At 43.5% G+C, this 23965-nt stretch overlaps 1 protein-coding gene across 1 annotated transcript in view; it reads left to right on the forward strand.

Annotated features, from left to right (window-relative positions):
- The first annotated feature begins 2446 nt into the window (after positions 1-2446).
- The window catches only part of LOC139420858 (rabankyrin-5-like), a 49550-nt gene continuing 28031 nt past the window's right edge, over positions 2447-23965 (forward strand). Inside the window, exons 1-14 of the mRNA XM_071171220.1 lie at positions 2447-2476; positions 5192-5408; positions 5726-5844; positions 6145-6280; positions 6555-6678; positions 15894-16043; positions 17202-17367; positions 20620-20824; positions 21259-21327; positions 21509-21714; positions 21906-22003; positions 22212-22419; positions 22552-22650; positions 23780-23933. Coding sequence (XP_071027321.1) covers positions 2467-2476; positions 5192-5408; positions 5726-5844; positions 6145-6280; positions 6555-6678; positions 15894-16043; positions 17202-17367; positions 20620-20824; positions 21259-21327; positions 21509-21714; positions 21906-22003; positions 22212-22419; positions 22552-22650; positions 23780-23933 — 1961 coding nt within the window. The 5' untranslated portion in view covers positions 2447-2466. The remainder of the gene's footprint in view (positions 2477-5191; positions 5409-5725; positions 5845-6144; positions 6281-6554; positions 6679-15893; positions 16044-17201; positions 17368-20619; positions 20825-21258; positions 21328-21508; positions 21715-21905; positions 22004-22211; positions 22420-22551; positions 22651-23779; positions 23934-23965) is intronic.

Raw genomic sequence — 23965 nt, forward strand, 5'->3', positions numbered from 1 at the left:
TACACCTGACAAGAGTAAGGATGAATTACCTGGTGGCAGGTGCGGTGAAGACCGCCGAGATTGAGTCTCACCCTGATGATGACAACGATAATTCTGGCCAAGTGGGAGTGAGACTTTTGGAGAGAATGGATCCTTGTAGTCTGGAGGATCCATATGTGGTGTCAGGTACGGTGGAGAAGAGGTTGGGGATTGTTGAGTTGGTGAAAGTAACTCAAAGTGAACTTGTGATGATTTTTTGTGGTTATAACATCCAGAGGGAGTGGGCGATTCATTCCAAGTGCCTAGGGACAAGTCCTGTTACTTGCTTTGTCCTCCGGAGCAGGGCGCCGTTGAAAGGAGTGATAACTGGAATGGCATTACGTGTTGAGGAGGAGCAATTGAAATTGAAGATTCCCGGTGTCTGTGACGTCCCCAGTTTGCTGCGACGTAAACCTGGTAGAGATTGTGTTGAAAAAGAGAAGACATTGTCTGTTTGGCTGATTTTTGTATGCAGAGTCTTTACCCGGCAAAGTTGAGTTAGGATGTGCCTTGAGAGATTTTGTCCCAAACCCATTACAGTGTTTTAGGTGCCAAGCTTATGGTCATGTTGCAGCAGTTTGTAGGAGGGAGATTCATACATGTGAGAAGTGTGCAGGAGGGCATGAGACAAATGATTGTGTAGTACCAGTGGAAGAGATTGTGTGTGTTAACTGTATACAGTTGCAGTCGGGAAGTTTACAAACACTTAGGTTGGAGTCATTAAAACTTGTTTTTCAACCACTCCACAAATTTCTTGTTAACAAACTATAGTTTTCGGAAGTCGGTTAGGACATCTACTTTATGAATTATACAAGTAATTTTTCCAACAATTGTTTACAGACAGATTATTTCACTTATAAATCACTGTATGACAATTCCAGTGGGTCAGAAGTTTACATACACTAAGTTGACTGTGCCTTTAAACAGCTTGGAAAATTCCAGAAAATAATGTCATGGCTTTAGAAGCTTCTGATAGGCTAATTGACATCATTTGATTCAATTGGAGCTATACCTGTGGATGTATTTTAAGGCATACCTTCAAACATAGTGCCTCTTCGTTTGACATCATGGGAAAATCCAAAGAAATCAGCCAAGACCTCAGAAAATGAATTGTAGACCTCCACAAGTCTGGTTCATCCTTGGGAGCAATTTCCAAATGCCTGAAGGTACCACGTTCATCTGTACAAACAATAGAATGCAAGTATAAACACCATGGGACCACACAGCTGTCAGCAAGGAGGGAATTCTGTCTCCTAGAGATTAATGTACTTTGGTGCGGAAAGTGCAAATCAATCCAAGAACAACAGCAAAGGACCTTGTGAAGATGCTGGAGGAAACAAGTACAAAAGTATCTATATCCACAGTAAAACGAGTCCTATATCGACATAACCTGAAAGGCCACTCAGCAAGGAAGAAGCCACTGCTCCAAAACTGCCATAAAAAAGCCAGACTACGGTTTGTTATGTTTGGAGGAAAAAGGGAGAGGCTTGCAAGTCGAAGAACACCATCCCAAACGTACAGGGGTGGCGGCATCATGTTGTGGGGGTGCTTTGCTGCAGGATGGACTGGTGCACTTCACAAACTAGATGGCATCATGAGGAAAAACAATTATGTGGATATATTGAATTAACATCTCAAGACATCAGTCAGGAAGCTAAAGCTGGTTTGCAAATGGGTCTTCCAAATAGACAATGACCCCAAGCATACTTCCAAAGTTGTGGCAAAATGGCTTAAGGACAACAAAGTCAAGGTATTGGAGTGGCCATCACAAAGCCCTGCCTCAATCCTATAGAACATTTGTGGGCAGAACTGAAAAAGTGTGTGCGAGCAAGGAGGCCTTCAAACCTGACTCAGTTACACCAGCTCTGTCAGGAATGAGACAAAATTCACCCAACTTATTGTGGGAAGCTTGTGGAAGGCTACCTGAAACGTTTGACCCAAGTTAAGCAATTTAAAGGCAATGCTAATAAACACTGAGTGTATGCAAACTTCTGACCCACTGGGAATGTGCTGAAAGAAATAAAATATGAAATAAACAATTATCTCTACTATTATTCTGACATTTCACATTCTTAAAATATAGTGGTGATCCTAACTGACCTAAGACGGGGAATTTTTACTTGGATTAAATGTCAGGAATTGAGTTTAAATGTATTTGGCTAAGGTGTATGTAAACTTCCGACTTCAACCTTAAATGCATGAATAGGGAGGAAGTAACCGGCCTCACATTCCACTACAGTAGGTGGCGGTGTGGGCAACTCACTGTTAATTTCCTCCAATATATATTTTATGAAGAAGATATTGAGCTAGAATTTGGTGTCCCCTCCAACTTTCGGATCTTTAATATCCACCCGCACAGTAGGTGGCGGTATTCACATATTCTTGTTGCGATCGCAATTATACCAAAGAAGAAGAAAAGGCTAGCGAACCAAAAGCAACAGAACCAACATGGCGGAAGGTATATGTATTTTTACGCCCTTTCTTTATTAGCTAGCTAGATGCGGATTAAATGTCTTACAGGAATAGCTGAATGTCTATAAGATATTTGATTTAATGGGGATTTGCAGTGTTTAAAAAAAATAAACGACTGTCTCTTTTTCTTGTGCATTTAGCGGCTAATTTTTATTTGCAGCTAGCTAGGGGTCGTAACTAGTTACTACAGCCACAAAGTTGTACACCCCGCCCATTTCTACAATGTATCTTCTTAACATGCTATTTGAAATTGAACCTTAACCACACTGCTACCCAAAACCTTAAATTAAGACCCAAATGGTACGTTTATTTTTCATGAATTGTTACGATATAACCAATTATAACATAGTGCTTGTGCTATCTAGTGGAAACCCTAGCTAGCTGGTAAGGTGGTCTGGTGTTGATGGTGTGATTTGGGCGGAGAAAGCATCTTGCCAGCAATACTTGTGAAGCTAGACACTTTAATTCGCGGGGTGCTTGAACACAATTCACTGGATTGGTATATCTAAAGAAAGCCGAATTTGCTAAGGGAAGTGATTATACACTTCTTACGTTAGTTTTTCGTCAATATTGTAGTTAAAACTAACGTTAACTGTACAACTCGACCCCCACACAGAGTACATTTATGTCGAGAATAACGTTAAAATGTAGCTAGCTAGTTGGTTACTTAACTTGAGTTGCTCAATTTGGTGTTGCATTATTGAATGGTTTTATTTTTATTGTAGCTAGTGATCTAAAAGTATAGCTGCCTATATTGTATGAGTTTGTGGGATAGATGGCAATTAACGTTAATCTCGACTGAAGATAAATGTAACTCGAGTCGGCAACAAATTTACCCGATTTGACACAGTACAGTGAAAATATTTTGAATAATGTGACTTCCGCCAGTTTTATTTTTTTGCTCATTCAACTGTGTGGCAGCCTCCTCGAAGAGTGCATATACAGTAGGTCTACAGTACATGCTAACTAACTACTCCGTGTCAATTATAACGCTACACCAGCAGGTGTTTGTGTAGCTCTAGCACGTCATGGAGTTGTTTGTGCTGCCTAAAACTTGCATGGATTGATTTTGTTAAGTATTTCCCTTTTGTCATGCTAAGCCAGCCAATATTTTTTTACGAGCAAACGTTAGATTTCAGAAGCTTGTCACTCACTTGTAGTCCCAAGTGATGTGTACAGTTGGATAAGGCTGTAGTTTTATTGCCCCTAAAAGGTTTATTCTAATGATGCCCGTACGTGCTGAGTTGAAGGTAACAAGCTTAAGACATCCTCTCTTTTCAAAATGAATGGAACCTTATGAATGAAGTGTGACAGGTATGAGTGGCACTTGGGTAAAGCATGCATTTAGATTGTGGCTCTGAACAGTTTTTTTTGTTCAACAGCTCCGCCTATCTTACTTATTACATCAGTGAACCTTTCCTGTGGTCGTTGATCAGTTGGTACCTACCGCCTTACCCATGACTATAGCCAGCAAGCTAGTGTTAGCCTTTCACTCTGACTCGAGGGAGGGCAAAGTTATGTGCCGCCTCAGCATTCTGTCTCCACTCAAATTTAGGGAGAAAGGGGAAGGAAATGGGAGAGGGAAGTAAAGTGAAATTCTGGGCTGAGTGGGCTCAGATGTGTACTAAACCCTAATGTGAATCATCCATAGCCTATATCCAGACAGGAAGCTGCCTTGCAAAATACTAGGTCTTCTTTAAACAATACAACCTCAATTAGGGATAATTTGGCAAGAGAAAATAACCACGTATCCATCAATTGTTTAAGTCAGTAATGTGAGTAACCATAAGTGAGTAACCAGATAAATAAAATAAATCACATCCGCTATGATGGAAACAGGAAGTTTTGGTACAAGTTTTATAAATGCTGACAGATCATTTGTTCATTTGACATGGTGGGATATATTTTTGTGTCTGTAAAATGTATTATGGGAGAAATAGTGACAGAAACTCCTTTATGCACAAATATTTATATAATAACCATCATTTCGAATTATTAGGCTACAGATGAAATAAGTGATGATGAACTTCACATGGTGGTGAATGTGCACGGTATTAACTTGACACTCCTTTCAAATAAATGTTGAGGATCTTATTCTGGTAACTTGATGATCGACGCTTGACTGCTGCTTGACAAATACAAATATTCTCCATAATTTCATTATGTCGGCTAACCTACCTGCGGAGCCTACCCACACTGTATCTGCGAGCTGTTAGCTAGAGCGCACATGCCAGTACCAGAGTATGCACACTGCTATTTAACGCAACATTTTTTGTGACTACTATCGGTAGAGTTTTAAAAAATGTGACGGAAACCCTTTCAACATTAGATTTTTATTCAGTACATGAACACTTAAGCGAAAAAGTAAATTTTGTGTACACTATGTCATCACACACTGATTTTTATCCTCGACAAGTCAGTTTGTTGGAAACATACCACTTGTGGGAAAATTTGCATATTTCCTTTATGCAGATTTGGAATATTCTCATGAAAATCTGTTGCCAATTGGATGGAAACCTAGCTAATGACACTTTCTTTAATGTGCTGTTTGGTTGTACAACAATTCCTATTTGTCTTAATTTCCTTAACTGGTTAAACAACACAAAGCATTGTGAGACAGAATGTGCTCAATGCAACCTTGCTTTTAAGCAGCTTTCTTCTTCTCTTCCCCTCCTTTATCTCTTTACTCTCTCTGTGACAGAGGAGGTGGCCAAGCTGCAGAAGCACCTAGCCCTGCTGAGGCAGGAGTATGTGAAGATGCAGCAGAAGCTGGCTGACACAGAGAGGCGCTGTGCCATGCTTGCTGCTCAGGCCTCTGTCCAGGGCTCCACCAAGGCCTCCGTAGCCGGGTCAGAAGACACCTTCATCAGCCGCCTGCTGGAGATCGTGGCCAAGCTCTACCAGCAGGACCAGTACAGGTGAGGAGAGGTGTGTGTGGGGGCATGTAGTTTGTGATGTATGCAGCGACATACTGCCATGGTAAACACCCGGTAAGAGGACCTGCTTTATCATTGCTCCTTTGTTTTCTTGAGGTGGAAAGCCAAGAACAAGAAAATAATTGCACTTTATGTGATATCATTGTTCAAAATCGCATTGATTATACCAAGCCGGTTTTAGATTTTCTGATTCACAGCTATCTACAGAAATCCTGAGAAATTATGCAATACTTAACTAGTTACTTTAGCGATGAACATATTCTTTGTCACTTATGTTGTGTTTGTTTTCATGTTTGTAGTGATCTGAAGGTGACGGTTGGAGAGACGACGCTCAACGCTCACAAGTTTGTCCTGGCTGCTCGCAGTGATACCTGGAGCCTGGCTAACCTGGCCTCAACCTCCAAGCTGGACCTGTCTGGTGAGCTACCCTCCCTGCTGTCACACTCACGTCACTATAACCCAGAATGTAATCTCAGTAAACCCAGAAGTAAAATCTCACATTAATTTGGGTTGCTACGCCATGAACTTGCTGCGCAAAAAAGAAGTCTCCACCCTCGAGTCCGTTGTGTTCACAGTTTTGGGAAAATGCACCACAAACGGTTCCTTCCAGCAACTGCACTAAAAGCAGTTCATTCATAGTGTAGCTTTAGTTCAGTGGCGTTATCTTTCATTCCACTCGGGGTAGTTAACTCCGTTTCTCCCATGCTGGGTGTTCCAGATGCCAAGCCGGAGGTTGCCATGGCAATGTTGCACTGGGCCTACACAGACGATCTGGAGCTCAGTGAGAACGATGCCTTCCTCATCGATCTGATGAAGCTGGCCAACCGCTTCCAGCTGCAGCTGCTCCGAGAGAGGTAGGCAGGGGCTGAAACACATTGGCTGTGTTTGAGAGCAACAAATTCTGCTTAGTCACTGATCTGTTACCGACTGTCATCTCATTCACACGTGCACACACTCTGGGGGTTGGAAGTTGTTCTAAAGCCAAATGGTGTTACTGGTGGTTTACTGCCTAAGGGCACATGTGCTCTTTGTGTTTTTCCTGTCTTCTAAGGAAGTTATAAATGCATTGTCCAATATTTCCAATTGACATCAGTGATCTCAAACATTGCTTTTGTTCTCTTGGAACAGGTGTGAGAAAGGGGTGATGTCATCTGTGAATGTGAGGAACTGTATCCGGTTCTACCAGACTGCTGAGGAGCTGGACGCCACAACACTCATGAACTACTGTGGAAAGATTATCGCCAGCCACTGGGTGAGTCTCCACTGTCCAACTGACTGTTAAATGTTCCCCTCACTATCCAACTGTGGACAAGACAGTCTCCGGGTTCATGGGAAAGTCAGGCCTGGGATTGAAGGGGCTTGAATCAATACACAATCCATTTAATCTCTCAGATGACGTCCCGAAGTGCTCGGCCTGATCATGCATCACTATACTGGGATCTCAATTTACAGTGCTATTGATTATCCTCTAGCTCCCATCTGGATGATCCGTTACATACTTAACTCTCCTTAACCTCATCTAAAACTCTGTTTCAAAACACCTTTAAAGGGAAGATTGCAGGATTAGGTTGCTGTTAAACATTCTAATTTGTTTAATCCTTCAAACTAAAAGTTCCAATGTGACATATCACTTGACAATTGTATTTTTGGGAAAACCGTCTATTTTATGTGAATTTGACCGAAGCCACGTCGGAAAATAGTTTAGAAAAGTGACGTAAAGAGGAGCAATACGCAACCAGGAGTGACGCAAACCACTGTCCACATAAGACGGTAAAGAATGAGTCCTATTGTTTTTGCAAAACTATTTTGGCACATTGAAAATCAAGATAAACCTTTACCATCATAGTAGACATTAAACGTCTATAACCAAACTGGCTAAAACTCTGTAGTTGGCCAATGGTAGCTATTTCTAGCCACATGCCAACCTGAGTGCTACTACTAGCAGTAGTAAATCCAGGGATAATTACTGACACAAACATTGCCTTCCATGATATCCTGCATGTTATATCGGCCAATAATGACCAGGCAGTTCAGAAAAAGCAAAGACGTGAATAATGACATTGATCCGATTGGTATTTGACCATTATTTTCTGCAAAACATGCAGTATTCTGATGTAGCTAGCTTTCTATCACCAAACACCATGCTTGATCTGTGTGAGTGGGCCAGTTAATTTTGCATGGTCAAGTGCCAAGTCCTTTTTTATCATCTACTAGTAACATGACAACTCTTTGGGCACTTTACTACCTACTTACCCGATTCAGCTTCATCACTGAAGCCACCCCGTTGTGCTGTAACACCATTGGTGTCAATGGACTTGGAGCCTACAGCTTCATGGGGAATCCACTCTTCCACTATTGGAAGCCGTCATAATCATTTGAGCCCGAAATTTTTTTTTTCTCTCCCCGATTTCGTGGTATCCAATTGGTAGTTGGTCTTGTCCCATCACTGCAACTCCCGTACAGACTTGGGAAAGGCGAAGGTCGAGAGCCGCGCGTCCTCCGAAACACGACCCCCGCCAAACCGCACTGCTTCTTGACACAATGCCCACTTAACCCAGAAGCCAGCCGCATCATTGTGTCGGAGGAAAAACCATACAACTGGCGACCATATCAGCGTGCATGCGCTTGGCCCGCCACAGGGGTCGCTAGAGCGCAATGGGACAAGGGCATCCCAGCTGGCCCAACCCTCCACTAACTAGGACGACGCTGTGCCAATTGTGAGCCGGATCATGGGTCTCACAGTCGTGACTGGCTGCGACACAGCCTGGAATCTAACCAGGATCTGTAGTAACAAATCAAATCAAAATCAAATGTATTTATATAGCCCTTCGTACATCAGCTGATATCTCAAAGTGCTGTACAGAAACCCAGCCTAAAACCCCAAACAGCAAGCAATGCAGGTGTAGAAGCACGGTGGCTAGGAAAAACTCCCTAGAAAGGCCAAAACCTAGGAAGAAACCTAGAGAGGAACCAGGCTATGTGGGGTGGCCAGTCCTCTTCTGGCTGTGCCGGATGGAGATTATAACAGAACATGGTCAAGATGTTCAAATGTTCATAAATGACCAGCATGGTCGAATAATAATAAGGCAGAACAGTTGAAACTGGAGCAGCAGCACAGTCAGGTGGACTGGGGACAGCAAGGAGTCATCATGTCAGGTATTCCTGGGGCATGGTTCTAGGGCTCAGGTCCTCCGAGAGAGAGAAAGAAAGAGAGAATTAGAGAGAGCATATGTGGGATGGCCAGTCCTCTTCTGGCTGTGCTGGGTGGAGATTATAACAGAACATGGCCAAGATGTTCAAATGTTCATAAATGACCAGCATGGTCGAATAATAATAAGGCAGAACAGTTGAAACTGGAGCAGCAGCACGGCCAGGTGGACTGGTGACAGCAAGGAGTCATCATGTCAGGTAGTCCTGGGGCATGGTCCTAGGGCTCCGGTCCTCCGAGAGAGAGAGAGAGAGAGAGAAGGAGAGAATTAGAGAACGCACACCTAGATTCACACAGGACACCGAATAGGACAGGAGAAGTACTCCAGATATAACAAACTGACCCTAGCCCCCCGACACATAAACTACTGCAGCATAAATACTGGAGGCTGAGACAGGAGGGGTCAGGAGACACTGTGGCCCCATCCGAGGACACCCCCGGACAGGGCCAAACAGGAAGGATATAACCCCACCCACTTTGCCAAAGCACAGCCCCCACACCACTAGAGGGATATCTTCAACCACCAACTTACCATCCTGAGACAAGGCTGAGTATAGCCCACAAAGACCTCCGCCACGGCACAACCCAAGGGGGGGAGGGGGAGGGGGCAAACCCAGACAGGATGACCACATCAGTGACTCAACCCACTCAGGTGACGCACCCCCTCCAGGGACGGCATGAGAGAGCCCCAGTAAGCCAGTGACTCAGCCCCTGTAATAGGGTTAGAGGCAGAGAATCCCAGTGGAAAGAGGGGAACCGGCCAGGCAGAGACAGCAAGGGCGGTTCGTTGCTCCAGAGCCTTTCCATTCACCCTCCCACTCCTGGGCCAGACTACACTCAATCATATGACCCACTGAAGAGATGAGTCTTCAGTAGAGACTTAAAGGTTGAGACCGAGTTTGCGTCTCTGACATGGGTAGGCAGACCGTTTCATAAAAATGGAGCTCTATAGGAGAAAGCCCTGCCTCCAGCTGTTTGCTTAGAAATTCTAGGGACAATTAGGAGGCCTGTGTCTTGTGACCGTAGCGTACGTGTAGGTATGTACGGCAGGACCAAATCAGAGAGATAGGTAGGAGCAAGCCCATGTAATGCTTTGTAGGTTAGCAGTAAAACCTTGAAATCAGCCCTTGCTTTGACAGGAAGCCAGTGTAGAGAGGCTAGCACTGGAGTAATATGATCAAATTTGTTGGTTCTAGTCAGAATTCTAGCAGCCGTATTTAGCACTAACTGAAGTTTATTTAGTGCTTTATCCGGGTAGCCGAAAAGTAGAGCATTGCAGTAGTCTAACCTAGAAGTGACAAAAGCATGGATTAATTTTTCTGCATCATTTTTGGACAGAAATTTTCTGATTTTTGCAATGGTAGATGGAAAAAAGCTGTCCTTGAAATGGTCTTGATATGTTCTTCAAAAGAGAGATCAAAAGAGAGATCAGGGTCCAGAGTAACTCCGAGGTCCTTCACAGTTTTATTTGAGACGACTGTACAACCATTAACATTAATTGTCAGATTCAACAGAAGATCTCTTTGTTTCTTGGGACCTAGAACAAGCATCTCTGTTTTGTCCGAGTTTAAAAGTAGAAAGTTTGCAGCCATCCACTTCCTTATGTCTGAAACACATTCTTCTAGCAAGGGCAATTTTGGGGCTTCACCATGTTTCATTGAAATGTACAGCTGTGTGTCATCCGCATAGCAGTGAAAGTTAACATTATGTTTTCGAATAACATCCCCAAGAGGTAAAATATATAGTGAAAACAATAGTGGTCCTAAAACGGAACCTTGAGGAACACCGAAATTTACAGTTGATTTGTCAGATGACAAACCATTCACAGAGACAAACTGATATCTTTCCGACAGATAAGATCTAAACCAGGCCAGAACTTGTCCATGTAGACCAATTTGGGTTTCCAATCTCTCCAAAAGAATGTGGTGATCGATGGTATCAAAAGCAGCACTAAGGTCTAGGAGAACGAGGACAGATGCAGAGCCTCGGTCCGATGCCATTAAAATGTCATTTACCACCTTCACAAGTGCCGTCTCAGTGCTATGATGGGGTCTAAAACCAGACTGAAGCATTTCGTATACATTGTTTGTCTTCAGGAAGGCAGTGAGTTGTTGCGCAACAGCATTTTCTAAAATTTTTGAGAGGAATGGAAGATTCGATATAGGCCGATAGTTTTTTATATTTTCTGGGTCAAGGTTTGGCTTTTTCAAGAGAGGCTTTATTACTGCCACTTTTAGTGAGTTTGGTACACATCCGGTGGATAGAGAGACGTTTATTATGTTCAACATAGGAGGGCCAAGCACAGGAAGCAGCTCTTTCAGTAGTTTAGTTGGAATAGGGTCCAGTATGCAGCTTGACGGTTTAGAGGCCATGATTATTTTCATCATTGTGTCAAGAGATATAGTACTAAAACACTTGAGCGTCTCTCTTGATCCTAGGTCCTGGCAGAGTTGTGCAGACTCAGGACAACTGAGCTTTGAAGGAATACGCAGATTTAAGGAGGAGTCCGAAATTTGCTTTCTAATAATCATAATCTTTTCCTCAAAGAAGTTCATGAATTTATCACTGTTAAAGTGAAAGTCATCCTCTCTTGGGGAATGCTGCTTTTTAGTTAGCTTTGCGACAGTATCAAAAAGGAATTTCGGATTGTTCTTATTTTCCTCAATTAAGTTGGAAAAATAGGATGATCGAGCAGCAGTAAGGGCTCTTCGGTACAGCACAGTACTGTCTTTCCAAGCTAGTCGGAAGACTTCCAGTTTGGTGTGGCGCCATTTCCGTTCCAATTTTCTGGAAGCTTGCTTCAGAGCTCGGGTATTTTCTGTGTACCAGGGAGCTAGTTTCTTATGAGAAATGTTTTTCGTTTTTAGGGGTGCAACTGCATCTAGGGTATTGCGCAAGGTTAAATTGAGTTCCTCAGTTAGGTGGTTAACTGATTTTTGTCCTCTGGCGTCCTTGGGTAGACAGAGGGAATCTGGAAGGACATCAAGGAATCTTTGTGTTGTCTGTGAATTTATAGCACGACTTTTGATGATCCTTGGTTGGGGTCTGAGCAGATTATTTGTTGCAATTGCAAACGTAATAAAATGGTGGTCCGATAGTCCAGGATTATGAGGAAAAACATTAAGATCCACAACATTTATTCCATGGGACAAAACTAGGTCCAGCGTATGACTGTGACAGTGAGTGGGTCCAGAGACATGTTGGACAAAACCGATGATGGCTCCGAAAGCCTTTTGGAGTGGGTCTGTGGACTTTTCCATGTGAATATTAAAGTCACCAAAGATTAGAATATTATCCGCTATGACTACAAGGTCCGATAGGAATTCAGGGAACTCAGTGAGGAACGCTGTATATGGCCCAGGAGGCCTGTAAACAGTAGCTATAAAACGTGATTGAGTAGGCTGCATAGATTTCATGACTAGAAGCTCAAAAGACGAAAACGTCATTTTTTTTTTTGTAAATTGAAATTTGCTATCGTAAATGTTAGCAACACCTCCGCCTTTGCGGGATGCACGGGGGATATGGTCACTAGTGTAGCCAGGAGGTGAGGCCTCATTTAACACAGTAAATTCATCAGGCTTAAGCCATGTTTCAGTCAGGACAATCACATCAAGATTATGATCAGTGATTAGTTCATTGACTATAATTGCCTTTGAAGTAAGGGATCTAACATTAAGTAGCCCTATTTTGAGATGTGAGGTATCCTGATCTCTTTCAATAATGACAGGAATGGAGGTGGTCTTTATCCTAGTGAGATTGCTAATACGAACACCGCCATGTTTAGTTTTGCCCAACCTAGGTCGAGGCACAGACACGGTCTCAATGGTGATAGCTGAGCTGACTACACTGACTGTGCTAGTGGCAGACTCCACTATGCTGGCAGGCTGGCTAACAGCCTGCTGCCTGGCCTGCACCCTATTTCATTGTGGAGCTAGAGGAGTTAGAGCCCTGTCTATGTTGGTAGATAAAATGAGAGCACCCCTCCAGCTAGGATGGAGTCCGTCACTCCTCAGCAGGTCAGGCTTGGTCCTGTTTGTGGGTGAGTCCCAGAAAGAGGGCCAATTATCTACAAATTCTATCTTTTGGGAGGGGCAGAAAACAGTTTTCAACCAGCGATTGAGTTGTGAGACTCTGCTGTAGAGCTCATCACTCCCCCTAACTGGGAGGGGGCCAGAGACAATTACTCGATAGTAACACAGGAGGCCCTGTGAGCCCCAACTATGACTGAAGGGCCAGGGATTCCCATGACCCAGTCTGCCTGAAGTGGAACAACTTTCTTCTCGCATTTCGACCAAATGTGCATGCCGGTGAACAGTGTACTGCCGCCACCACCAGGCCTTTCTTCTCTTGAAGTCAAAGCCGCAATGTACAGTCGTGGCCACAAGTTTTGAGAATGACACAAATATTAATGATCACAATTTGCCTCAGTTTGTTTGATGGCAATTTCCATATACTCCAGAATGTTATGAAGAGTGATCAGATGAATTGCGATTAATTTCAGCCCTGCCACAAAAGGACCAGCTGACATCATGTCAGTGATTCTCTCGTTAACACAGGTGTGAGTGTTGACGAGGACAAGGCTGAAGATCACTCTGTCATGCTGATTGAGTTCGAATAACAGACCTGAAGCTTCAAGAGGAGGCTGGTGCTTGGAATCATTGTTCTTCCTCTGTCCACCATGGTTACCTGCAATTAAACACGTGCCGTCATCATTCCTTTTCACAAAAGGGCTTCACAGGCAAGCATATTGCAGCCAGTAAGATTGCACCTAAATCAACCATTTATCGGATCATCAAGAACTTCAAGGAGAGCGGTTCAATTGTTGTGAAGAAGGCTTCAGGGCGCCCAAGAAAGTCCAGCAAGCGCCAGGACCGTCTCCTAAAGTTGATTCAGCAGCGTGATCGGGGCACCACCAGTACAGAGCTTGCTCAGGAATGGCAGCAGGCAGGTGTGAGTGCATCTGCACGCACAGTGAGGTGAAGACTTTTAGAGGATGGCCTGGTGTCAAGAAGGGCAGTAAAGAAGCCACTTTTCTCCAGGAAAAACATCAGGGACAGACTGATATTCTGAAAAAGGTACAGGGATTGGACTGCTGAGGACTGGGGTGAAGTCTTTTTCTCTGAGTCCCCTTTCAGATTGTTTGGGGCATCCGGAAAAAAGCTTGTCCGGAGAAGACAAGGTGAAGGCTACCATCAGTCCTGTGTCATGCCAACAGTAAAGCATCCTGAGACCATTCATGTGTGGGTTTGCTTCTCAGCCAAGGGAGTGGGCTAACTCACAATTTTGCCTAAGCCATGAATAAAGAATGGTACCAACACATCCTCCGAGAGCAACTTCTCCCAACCATCCAGGAACAGTTTGGTGATGAACAATGCCTTTTCCAGCATGATGGAGCACCTTGCCATAAGATAGCTAAGTGGTTTGGGGAACAAAACATCTATTTTGGGTCCATGGCCAGGAAACTCCCCAGACCTTATCCCATTGAGAACTTGTGGTCAATCCTCAAGAGGCGGGTGGACAAACAAAAACCCACAAATTCTGACAAACTCCAAGCATTGATTATGCAAGAATGGGCTGCCATCAGTCAGGATGTGGCCCAGAAGTTAATTGACAGCATGCCAGGGCGGATTGCAGAGGTCTCGAAAAAGAAGGGTCAACACTGCAAATATTGACTCTTTGCATCAACTTCATGTAATTGTCAATAAAAGCCTTTGACACTTATGAAATGTTTGTAATTATACTTCAGTATTTCATAGTAACATCTGACAAAACTATCTAAAGACACTAAAGCAGCAAACTTTGTGGAAATTAATATTTGTCATTCTCAAAACTTTTGGACTGTATTGTTGGTATGAGTCTTTGATAAATGTAATTCATATTGCGAAAATAGAAGTGTGTAATATTTGTTGTTCATAAACTTTTGCATAAAGAGCATTTAAATAGATTATAATCTATCTACGCTGTTAGATTTTTGGAAATATATTGTGCAACCTGTCCTTTTTTTAAATTAAAATCAATCCATTCAATAATCTAGCAGCCAATTTGTACTCAACAGCTGAATCTGTATGGTATCACTACCTAGTTTCCCATAGCAACCGCAGTGATTACCCTATATTTATTCAGCAGCAGCAGGCTGCCACTGCAAATGATATTGTATGATACATTCTTTTTTTCTCCATTTTTTTATATTTTTTAAATATATATATATTTCTACAATTTTCAGGGTGGTAAAATGTCAGTGTAAACTTAAATGACAAACCAGGATAGGCAGTAAGTAGAAAAGATAACGGATCAATATGTTTGTAAATAATATCATATTTGAGCACTAATAATCATCAAAATAAACTAGACAGTCATGGAGAATCTAAAATTCCATGGGCCATGGATTTTGTTGTTTTTAAGTCACTCTGATAGCATTATAACACGGCATAAGCAATTGCAAAATGTAGCTTTGCAGGAAATTAGCTTTGAAACTGCAATTTCTTCACTCAGCCCCATGGCAGATGTGTAGAATTGCAGGAAACCTGCTTTAAAACTACTCTTCTCTGCCCATGGCAAAATGTGTTGAACAGAACATTTGATTTTAAACACCAACAGTGAAACACTGCTGAAAAAAATCGTAGGGGAAACACTGCAACTGGTCATCTGTTCTGTCTCCTTGTGTCCAGTCTGTGGGGTGTATCCCATATATTTTAAGTCCTGAGCCCATAATTGAGTTATATCTCTGCGTGTCAAGAAGCCCATTGTCTTATCACCTCATTAATCCCGTGCTCAGTGGCCAGATCCCTGTGATTCTCAAGTTTCTGTTAATGACTAGGACCAAGGAAATTACTTGTCATCTTTCTTCAGCTGACTGACTCCTGTTAGTGCTGCTGCTGACTCTGTCTGACTGATTGCGGTGGCCCATGAAGCCTCAATTTGCTATTTCATTATACTTATATTACTCTGGTGTAGGCTTTGATTAGCGGTTTGGACTGAGGAGATAGAAATGATTTCAATATGAATATAATTTGGCACTGTCAGGTGTTTTCATTCAACTAAAGAAAATAGCAAAGAAATTAAATATAGAATAAAAATGCATCCACCTGTCTAATTGTAACACCTCCTAGATCATATAATTTCTAGAAGGTAAAAAGCCCCTCAAGACCACTTACAATGGCAATGTCTATTCTAGTAATGATATTTCTAGGACCCAGATGACAGAGTTTTTTCATATTTTCATATTTAAAAAAAATAAACTCCCATCTTTGTCTCAACAGGATGACCTAAGGAAAGAGGACTTCAGCACTATGAGTGCTCCGCTGCTCTTCAAGATGATCAAGTCTAAAACAGATTTCCCTCTTCACAAAGCCATCAAAGTTGAGAGGGAAGACGTGGTCTTCCTCTACCTCATTGAGATGGACTCGCAGGTGAGAGAGCTTCACATGTTGTCCTCTGAGAAGTAATTTCACTGAAGACCAATATGCTGTTATCTCAGCTGGAGCAGGACCTGTATTAGGGATGGGTGATATGGCCTAAAAATCATGCCCCGCAAATATATGATGGCAGATTCACTATATATATATATATATATTACTATTTATTTAAATAAGCTTTGTTGCGCAATTTAAAGGTCAATATACTTTATTTCAAACAGTTAGGGATATTATAATGAATTTAGGCCTTGTAAAAAATACATCTAGGCTAAATATAAGACTTGCACAACCATAAGACCCACTAATAATGACATTTTATCAAAATAGTTTAACCTGCTTTTTTCCCCCAATAGTCACTGATCTGACTTTCAAGTCTGTCTGTGAAAATGCCCTTTTTGTTAACATTTTTGCCAGAACCATGCATAATGCACATTCACTAAGAATGACCATAAACAATCTCTCAGCACAAGCTCACATGCTAGTCAGTAGCCAGCTAGTCTTTATATTTAAAGTTTAGCCAACTTGGATCTATTTGCTTGCTAACAAGGTAGAATAGTTGAATCGTTTTACACCCTCCTGTCTGTCTTCAACCTCCAACTGTTAGAACAACAGCCTGTTTATTTTGTTTAGATGTTGAAATCAAGTGCCTTACCTGGATAAGAAGATAAGCATTTCTCGATAAATACATTTTATGCTGCTAGCAATGTGTGACAAACAGAGTCATTTTCCTCAATCATCGATACTCCGTGTTTGGGTTGTCTGCTCTGTGCTAAATTTTGGAAGTTGAGACATAAAAAAAGGGTAAGGGAATCAACCGATTTTCTGTTGGACCAAAACTCAAATGCAAATAGCGAGTTGAAACTGCTTGTGGTCAGAGTGAAATAAGTGATATTTTGTCGTTGTCGAGTGGCAGGGGGAGGAGCTTAGTGTCTGCAAGTGGGAAGGAGCGAAGTAGAGACAAAAATGAAAAATATAAAAACCTTGATTCTTGCGATACAGCAATTTGGAACATGGCGCTAAAAGATGAATTGGATATATCAGGAGTTTGTTGGAGTGCTGATAAAGGATCAGTTTACAGACCAGTGTTGAGAAGCCAACTATACCTTTTTTTCTTCCTTCTTTATATACATCTTGTATTCTCCACATTTGCAGTTGCCTGGGAAGCTGAATGAACTGGACAACAATGGAGACTTGGCCCTGGACCTGGCTCTGTCTCGTAAACTGGAGAGTATCGCCACCACGCTGGTCAACAACAAAGCAGACGTGGACATGGTGGACCAGAGTGGCTGGAACCTCCTTCACAAAGCCATCCAAAGAGGTAGGGGGTGCCGCACATTCTCTCTGCAGTATGTCACATACTTGCGTACTGTATGGCTTCAGACACATTGCATTATCCACAACAACACAGCCCTCCCTATGTAAAGCTCAATGCTGGGCTAGAGATGAACCGTGTTGAATATTAAGGGTAAAGACACACCCCATTGTGCGTCCTAATTAGAGGTCGACCGATTATGATTTTTTTTCAACGCCGATACCGATTATTGGAGGACCAAAAAAGCCAATACCGATTAATCAGCTGAATTTTAAACTTTTTTAACATTTATTTGTAATTATGACAATTTCAACAATACTGAATGAACACTTATTAACTTAATACATCAAGAAAATCAATTTAGCCTCAAATAAATAATGAAACATGTTCAATTCGGTTTAAATAATGCAAAAACAAAGTGTTGGAGAAGAAAGTAAAAGTGCAATATGTGCTATGTAAGAAAGCTAACGTTTCAGTTCCTTGCTCAGAACATGACAACATATGAAAAGCTGGTGGTTCCTTTTAACATGAGTCTTCAATATTCCCAGGTAAGAGGTTTTAGGTTGTAGTTAATATACACTGCTCAAAAAAATAAAGGGAACACTTAAACAACACAATGTAACTCCAAGTCAATCACACTTCTGTGAAATCAAACTGTCCACTTAGGAAGCAACACTGATTGATTAAATTTCACATGCTGTTGTGCAAATGGAATAGACAACAGGTGGAAATTATAGGCAATTAGCAAGACACCCCCAATAAAGGAGTGGTTCTGCAGGTGGTGACCACAGACCACTTCTCAGTTCCTATGCTTCCTGGCTGATGTTTTGGTCACTTTTGAATGCTGGCGGTGCTTTCACTCTAGTGGTAGCATGAGACGGAGTCTACAACCCACACAAGTGGCTCAGGTAGTGCAGCTCATCCAGGATGGCACATCAATGCGAGCTGTAGCAAGAAGGTTTGCTGTGTCTGTCAGCGTAGTGTCCAGAGCATGGAGGCGCTACCAGGAGACAGGCCAGTACATCAGGAGACGTGGAGGAGGCCGTAGGAGGGCAACAACCCAGCAGCAGGACCGCTACTTCCGCCTTTGTGCAAGGAGGAGCAGGAGGAGCACTGCAAGAGCCCTGGAAAATGACCTCCAGCAGGCCACAAATGTGCATGTGTCTGCTCAAACGGTCAGAAACAGACTCCATGAGGGTTGTATGAGGGCCCGACGTCCACAGGTGGGGGTTGTGCTTACAGCCCAACACCGTGCAGGACGTTTGGCATTTGCCAGAGAACACCAAGATTGGCAAATTCGCCACTGGCGCCCCCCTGTGCTCTTCACAGATGAAAGCAGGTTCACACTGAGCACATGTGACAGACGTGACAGAGTCTGGAGACGCCGTGGAGAACGTTCTGCTGCCTGCAACATCCTCCAGCATGACCAGTTTGGCGGTGGGTCAGTCATGGTGTGGGGTGGCATTTCTTTGGGGGGCCGCACAGCCTTCCATGTGCTCGCCAGAGGTAGCCTGACTGCCATTAGGTACCGAGATGAGATCCTCAGACCCCTTGTGAGACCCCCGGTGCGGTTGGCCCTTGGTTCCTCCTAATGCAAGACAATGCTAGACCTCATGTGGCTGGAGTGTGTCAGCAGTTCCTGAAAGAGGAAGGCATTGATGCTATGGACTGGCCCGCCCGTTCCCCAGACCTGAATCCAATTGAGCACATCTGGGACATCATGTCTCGCTCCATCCACCAACGCCACGTTGCACCACAGACTGTCCAGGAGTTGGCGGATGCTTTAGTCCAGGTCTGGGAGGAGATCCCTCAGGAGACCATCCGCCACCTCATCAGGAGCATGCCCAGGCGTTGTAGGGAGGGCATACAGGCACGTGGAGGCCACACACACTACTGAGCCTCATTTTGACTTGTTTTAAGGACATTACATCAAAGTTGGGTCAGCCTGTAGTTTGGTTCTCCACTTTAATTTTGAGTGTGACTCCAAATCCAGACCTCCATGGGTTGATATTTGATTTCCATTGATCATTTTTGTGTGATTTTGTTGTCAGCACATTCAACTATGTAAAGAAAAAAGTATTTAATAAGAACATTTCATTCATTCAGATCTAGGATGTGTTATTTTAGTGTTCCCTTTATTTTTTTGAGCAGTGTAGTAATTTATTGGGCTATTTCTCTCTATACCATTTGTATTCCATATACATTTTGACTATTGGATGATCTTATAGGCACTTTAGTATTGCCAGTGTATCAGTATAGGTTCCGTCCCTCTCCTCGCTCCTACCTGTGCTCGAACCAGGAACACATCGACAACAGCCACCCTTGAAGAAGTGTTACCCATGCAGAGCAAGGGGAACAACTACTCCAAGTCTCAGAGCGAGTGACTTTTGAAACGCTATTAGCTCACACCCCGCTAACTAGCTAGCCATTTCACATTTTTTACACCAGCCTAATCTCGGGAGTTGATAGGCTTGAAGTCATAAACAGCGCAATGCTTGAAGCACAGTGAAGAGCTGCTAGCAAAACGCACAAAAGCTAAATATGCAGGTTTAAAAATATACCTCTTTGTAAGGCATTGATGTTTATGGTTAGGTACACGTTGGAGCAATGACGGTCCTTTTTCCGCGAATGCGCACCGCATCGATTATATGCAATGCAGGACACGCTAGATAAACTAGTAATATCATCAACCATGTGTAGTTAACTAGTGATTATGATTGATTGTTTTTTATAAGATACGTTTAATGCTAGCTAGCAACTTACCTTGGCTTCTTACTGCATTCGCGTAACAGGTAGGCTCCTCGTGGAGTGCAACAAGAGGCAGGTCGTTATTGCGGTGGACTAGTTAACTGTAAGGTTGCAAGATTGAATCCCCGAGCTGAAAAGGTAAAAATCTGTCGTTCTGCCCCTGAACAAGGCAGTTAACCCACCGTTCCTAGGTCGTCATTGAAAATATGTTCTTTAACTGACTTGCCTAGTTAAAAAACTTGCCTGTCTAAAAAATATATTTTAAAAATAAATGGCCAAATCGGTGTCCAAAAATACAGATTTCCAATTGTTATGAAAACTTGAAATGGCCGATTTAATTAGGGCCAATTCCGATTAATCGGTCGACCTCTAGTCCTAATTCTCCACACGTCTCCTGATGTGCGCACTACTACAGCATCTGCACACAGCCAGTCATGGAATGGAAAAGTGTGGAGAATGGAGAGACAGATCATGATTTCCCTGGCCCCTTCTCTCCCTCCGCCCCCGCAGGTGATGAATTTGCCTCCACCTTCCTGATCCGCCACTTGGCCCAGGTGAACGCAGCCACGGTCGGGGCGGTAGAAACCCCTCTGCACCTGGTGTGTTCCTTTAGCCCCAAGAAGCACTCTGGGGAGGTGATGAGTGGCATGGCCCGCATTGCAGAGGCCCTGCTCAAGACAGGGGCCAACCCCAACATGCAGAACAGCAAGGGAAGGTGGGTAATACTATATGGCTATCCCGCTGATCCATTGAGCCCATCTGGTGTGATATAGTAACGGTCTATTCAAATGGGAGTTGATGTTTCGACTGATTGTTCTGACTTCAAATCAGCATCTGAACTTATTTTAAATTTTATTTTAAAAAATTGCCACTTTTTTCTCCCCAATTTTGTGGTATCCAATTGGTAGTAGTTAGTCTTGTCTCATCGCTGCAACTCCCGTATGGACTCGGGAGAGGCGAAGGTCGAGAGCCATGCGTCCTCCGAAACACAACCCAACCTTGCCGCACTACTTCTTGACACAATGCACATCCAACCCGGAAGCCAGCCGCACCAATGTGTCGGAGTAAACACTTTGATCTGTTTGTGTTACATGACGTATTTTTGTCATGATCCCGATACTGTGACTTTATGTGTTTTTTATTTCCCAGAACTCCCCTACATGAAGCGGTGGTGTCGGGAAATGAGCCTGTGTTCAACCAGCTCCTACAGTGTAAACAGTGAGTTAAAACAGAAAACCATTTACTAAACCAACGACCTGGGTCCTACTCCCCATTGACCTTATTGAAAACAGCCTGAGGAGTAGCCTCTATTTCCTGGTGTAATACTGTCATCTTTTCTCTCGCCCCCCCTTTCCTCTGCTCTTTCTTCCTCGCTTCCCTCCTGTGCCTCTTTCCCGAGGCTGGATCTGGAGCTGAAGGACCATGAGGGGAGCACAGCTCTGTGGCTGGCCCTGCAGTACATCACCGTGTCCTCTGACGCCAACGTTAACCCCTTTGAGGACGACGCTCCGGTGGTGGAGAATGGAACACTGTTTGATGAAAACAGCTTTGCAGCACAGCTCATCCAGAGAGGCAGTAACCCAGACGCACCAGACACAACCACAGGTAAAATGTCTAATTTGAAGGGAACATGCTAAAATGTATACATGTTAATGTATGATTTGTAACTTGGATGAACATGATGCAATAATATAAAGTATTAAACAATACGGAAGTCAGTGCACTTATGTTTTTGAATCTTACTTTCTTTTTCCCTTTCTTTCTCTCGCTTATTCCTTCCCTCCATTCCTCCTCAGAGAACTGTCTCATGCAGAGGGCAACGGGTGTAGGCAGTGAGGCTGCTGCCCTCTTCCTGGCCACACATGGGGCAAAGGTCAACCATGCCAACAAATGGGTATGCAATGATGCACTGCAGGATCACATGAAACATCATACCTCTGCCAGTTCATCACAAATTACTACTTCAGACACTACAGTACAATAGTGAATTAAAAGTTATACTGCATCACAAACTACTTCGTCATACAAGCTAAACCTCCCCCCCCCCCATCCTGTCTGTTTGTATGTCTGACGCTGTGTGTGTCTCCTCCCCTCCCCCATAGGGTGAGACCCCTCTCCACACGGCGTGTCGCTGTGGTTTGGCTGGCCTGACAGCAGAGCTTCTCCATCAGGGGGCTAACCCTAACCTGCAGACGCAGAAGGCCCTCCCCGACGAGGCCCTGGCCCAGGGGGTGTCCCTGCAGAGCCCGCTCCACATGGCCATCGTACACAACCACCCTGACGTGGTGTCAGTCATCTTGGAGCAGAAAGGTAGGTTAGTGGACAGTGGGCAGCATCTCCGTGTCAAACAGCCCAGGGAGATGAATGAACATGATTGACACCCAGAGTGAAAATTGGAATTGTTACCTGCATACCAACAATTTTATTCCCTGGTGTTTCCAGCCAATGCTCTTCACGCCACCAACAACCTGCAGATCATCCCAGACTTCAGCCTCAAAGACTCCATGGACCAGACGGTGTTGGGCCTAGCCCTTTGGACAGGTAGGCTTCACCAACAACAAAATACGCTACACTCATCAGATGGGTAGCTACTAGCTATGTCAGTGTGAAAGAGCCTGCCGACGCTCTATCAATTTAAAATGCTTTTAAAGGGATACTGTGAGATTATGACCTTTGTCTACATAACCAGAATCTGATTAATTTGTGGACATGATTTGTATCTCTCTGCGTCCAGTATGAAGGAAATTAGAGGTCATTTTATGAGCCAATGTTAACAAGCGTAAGCGAAATGACTCTAACTCTACAGGTACGCTAGCATATGCTAATGTACCTGTAGACTTCCAGTCATTGGAAGACTACGGGTACTCCACCAGTTCAGTTCATGGGTAAGTAGAAAGATGACTTAATTGCCAAAATTGCGGCGTATCACTTTAAAAGCGGAGTAGTTTCATGTCCTTGTAGGGCTCACACCTTCACACTTCCTCCTCCTTTTCCAGTCTCGCATGCCATGGATAGCGAGACAAACAGAGGAGGTATGTGCAGCCAAACGTTTCTAGTCATGATAGTCCAACCTAAAATATCGTCCATAGACCAGTGGTTTTCAACCTGTGGGTCCGCACATTTTAAATGTAAAAAAAATAGATTTGTTTTCTTCCTAATTACTATTAATACTTCCTATAGTATTTTAAGCAATTTTTACATTTACTTTTCACAATGCAAATTTTAATAATAGGCCTTTCACTGCTAAAATGTACTACATTTGACTGCCAAGAGATTTTGTTAAAATGATTTTTGACTCTGCAAATGGTCCTCAAGCTTTTGACTAATTTGGTGGTCCCCGGAAAGGAGAAGGTTGGGAACCGCTGCTATAGACGTAGTCCACGCTGGAGTCGAGCAGTAGTTCCCTTTACAGATTATCCCAGATTGAGTTCTGGTTCCTGCCGTGTGCTCCACTGCTTTGCCTGTGCTTTGCACCTGCTTCTTTTGGGCTTTTCCCTATCTCTTAGATAAAGATACAGAACAAATACAGTGGAGATGTGCAATTGACAGGATTTTAAAAGGTAGTTTGGTCTCACGGAACAATGATCTGCATCAGATCATGTGTTCAACCTCACTGCCATTCGGGATCCACAGCTTTCAGTATGTCTGTGTCCTCTCATCTGTCCCTCAGGTATGCACACCATAGCAGCCCAACTCCTGGGCTCTGGGGCGTCCATCAACGACACCATGTCCAACGGTCAGACCCTGCTGCACATGGCCATCCGCAGACAGGACAGCAAGAGTGCCCTGTTCCTCCTGGAGCACCAGGCTGACATCAATGTCAAGTAGGAGGACTCGGATCAGGAGCTTCATAAAC

Source organism: Oncorhynchus clarkii, chromosome 12 (genome assembly GCF_045791955.1).
Source record: "Oncorhynchus clarkii lewisi isolate Uvic-CL-2024 chromosome 12, UVic_Ocla_1.0, whole genome shotgun sequence".
Taxonomy (NCBI): Eukaryota; Metazoa; Chordata; class Actinopteri; order Salmoniformes; family Salmonidae; genus Oncorhynchus; species Oncorhynchus clarkii.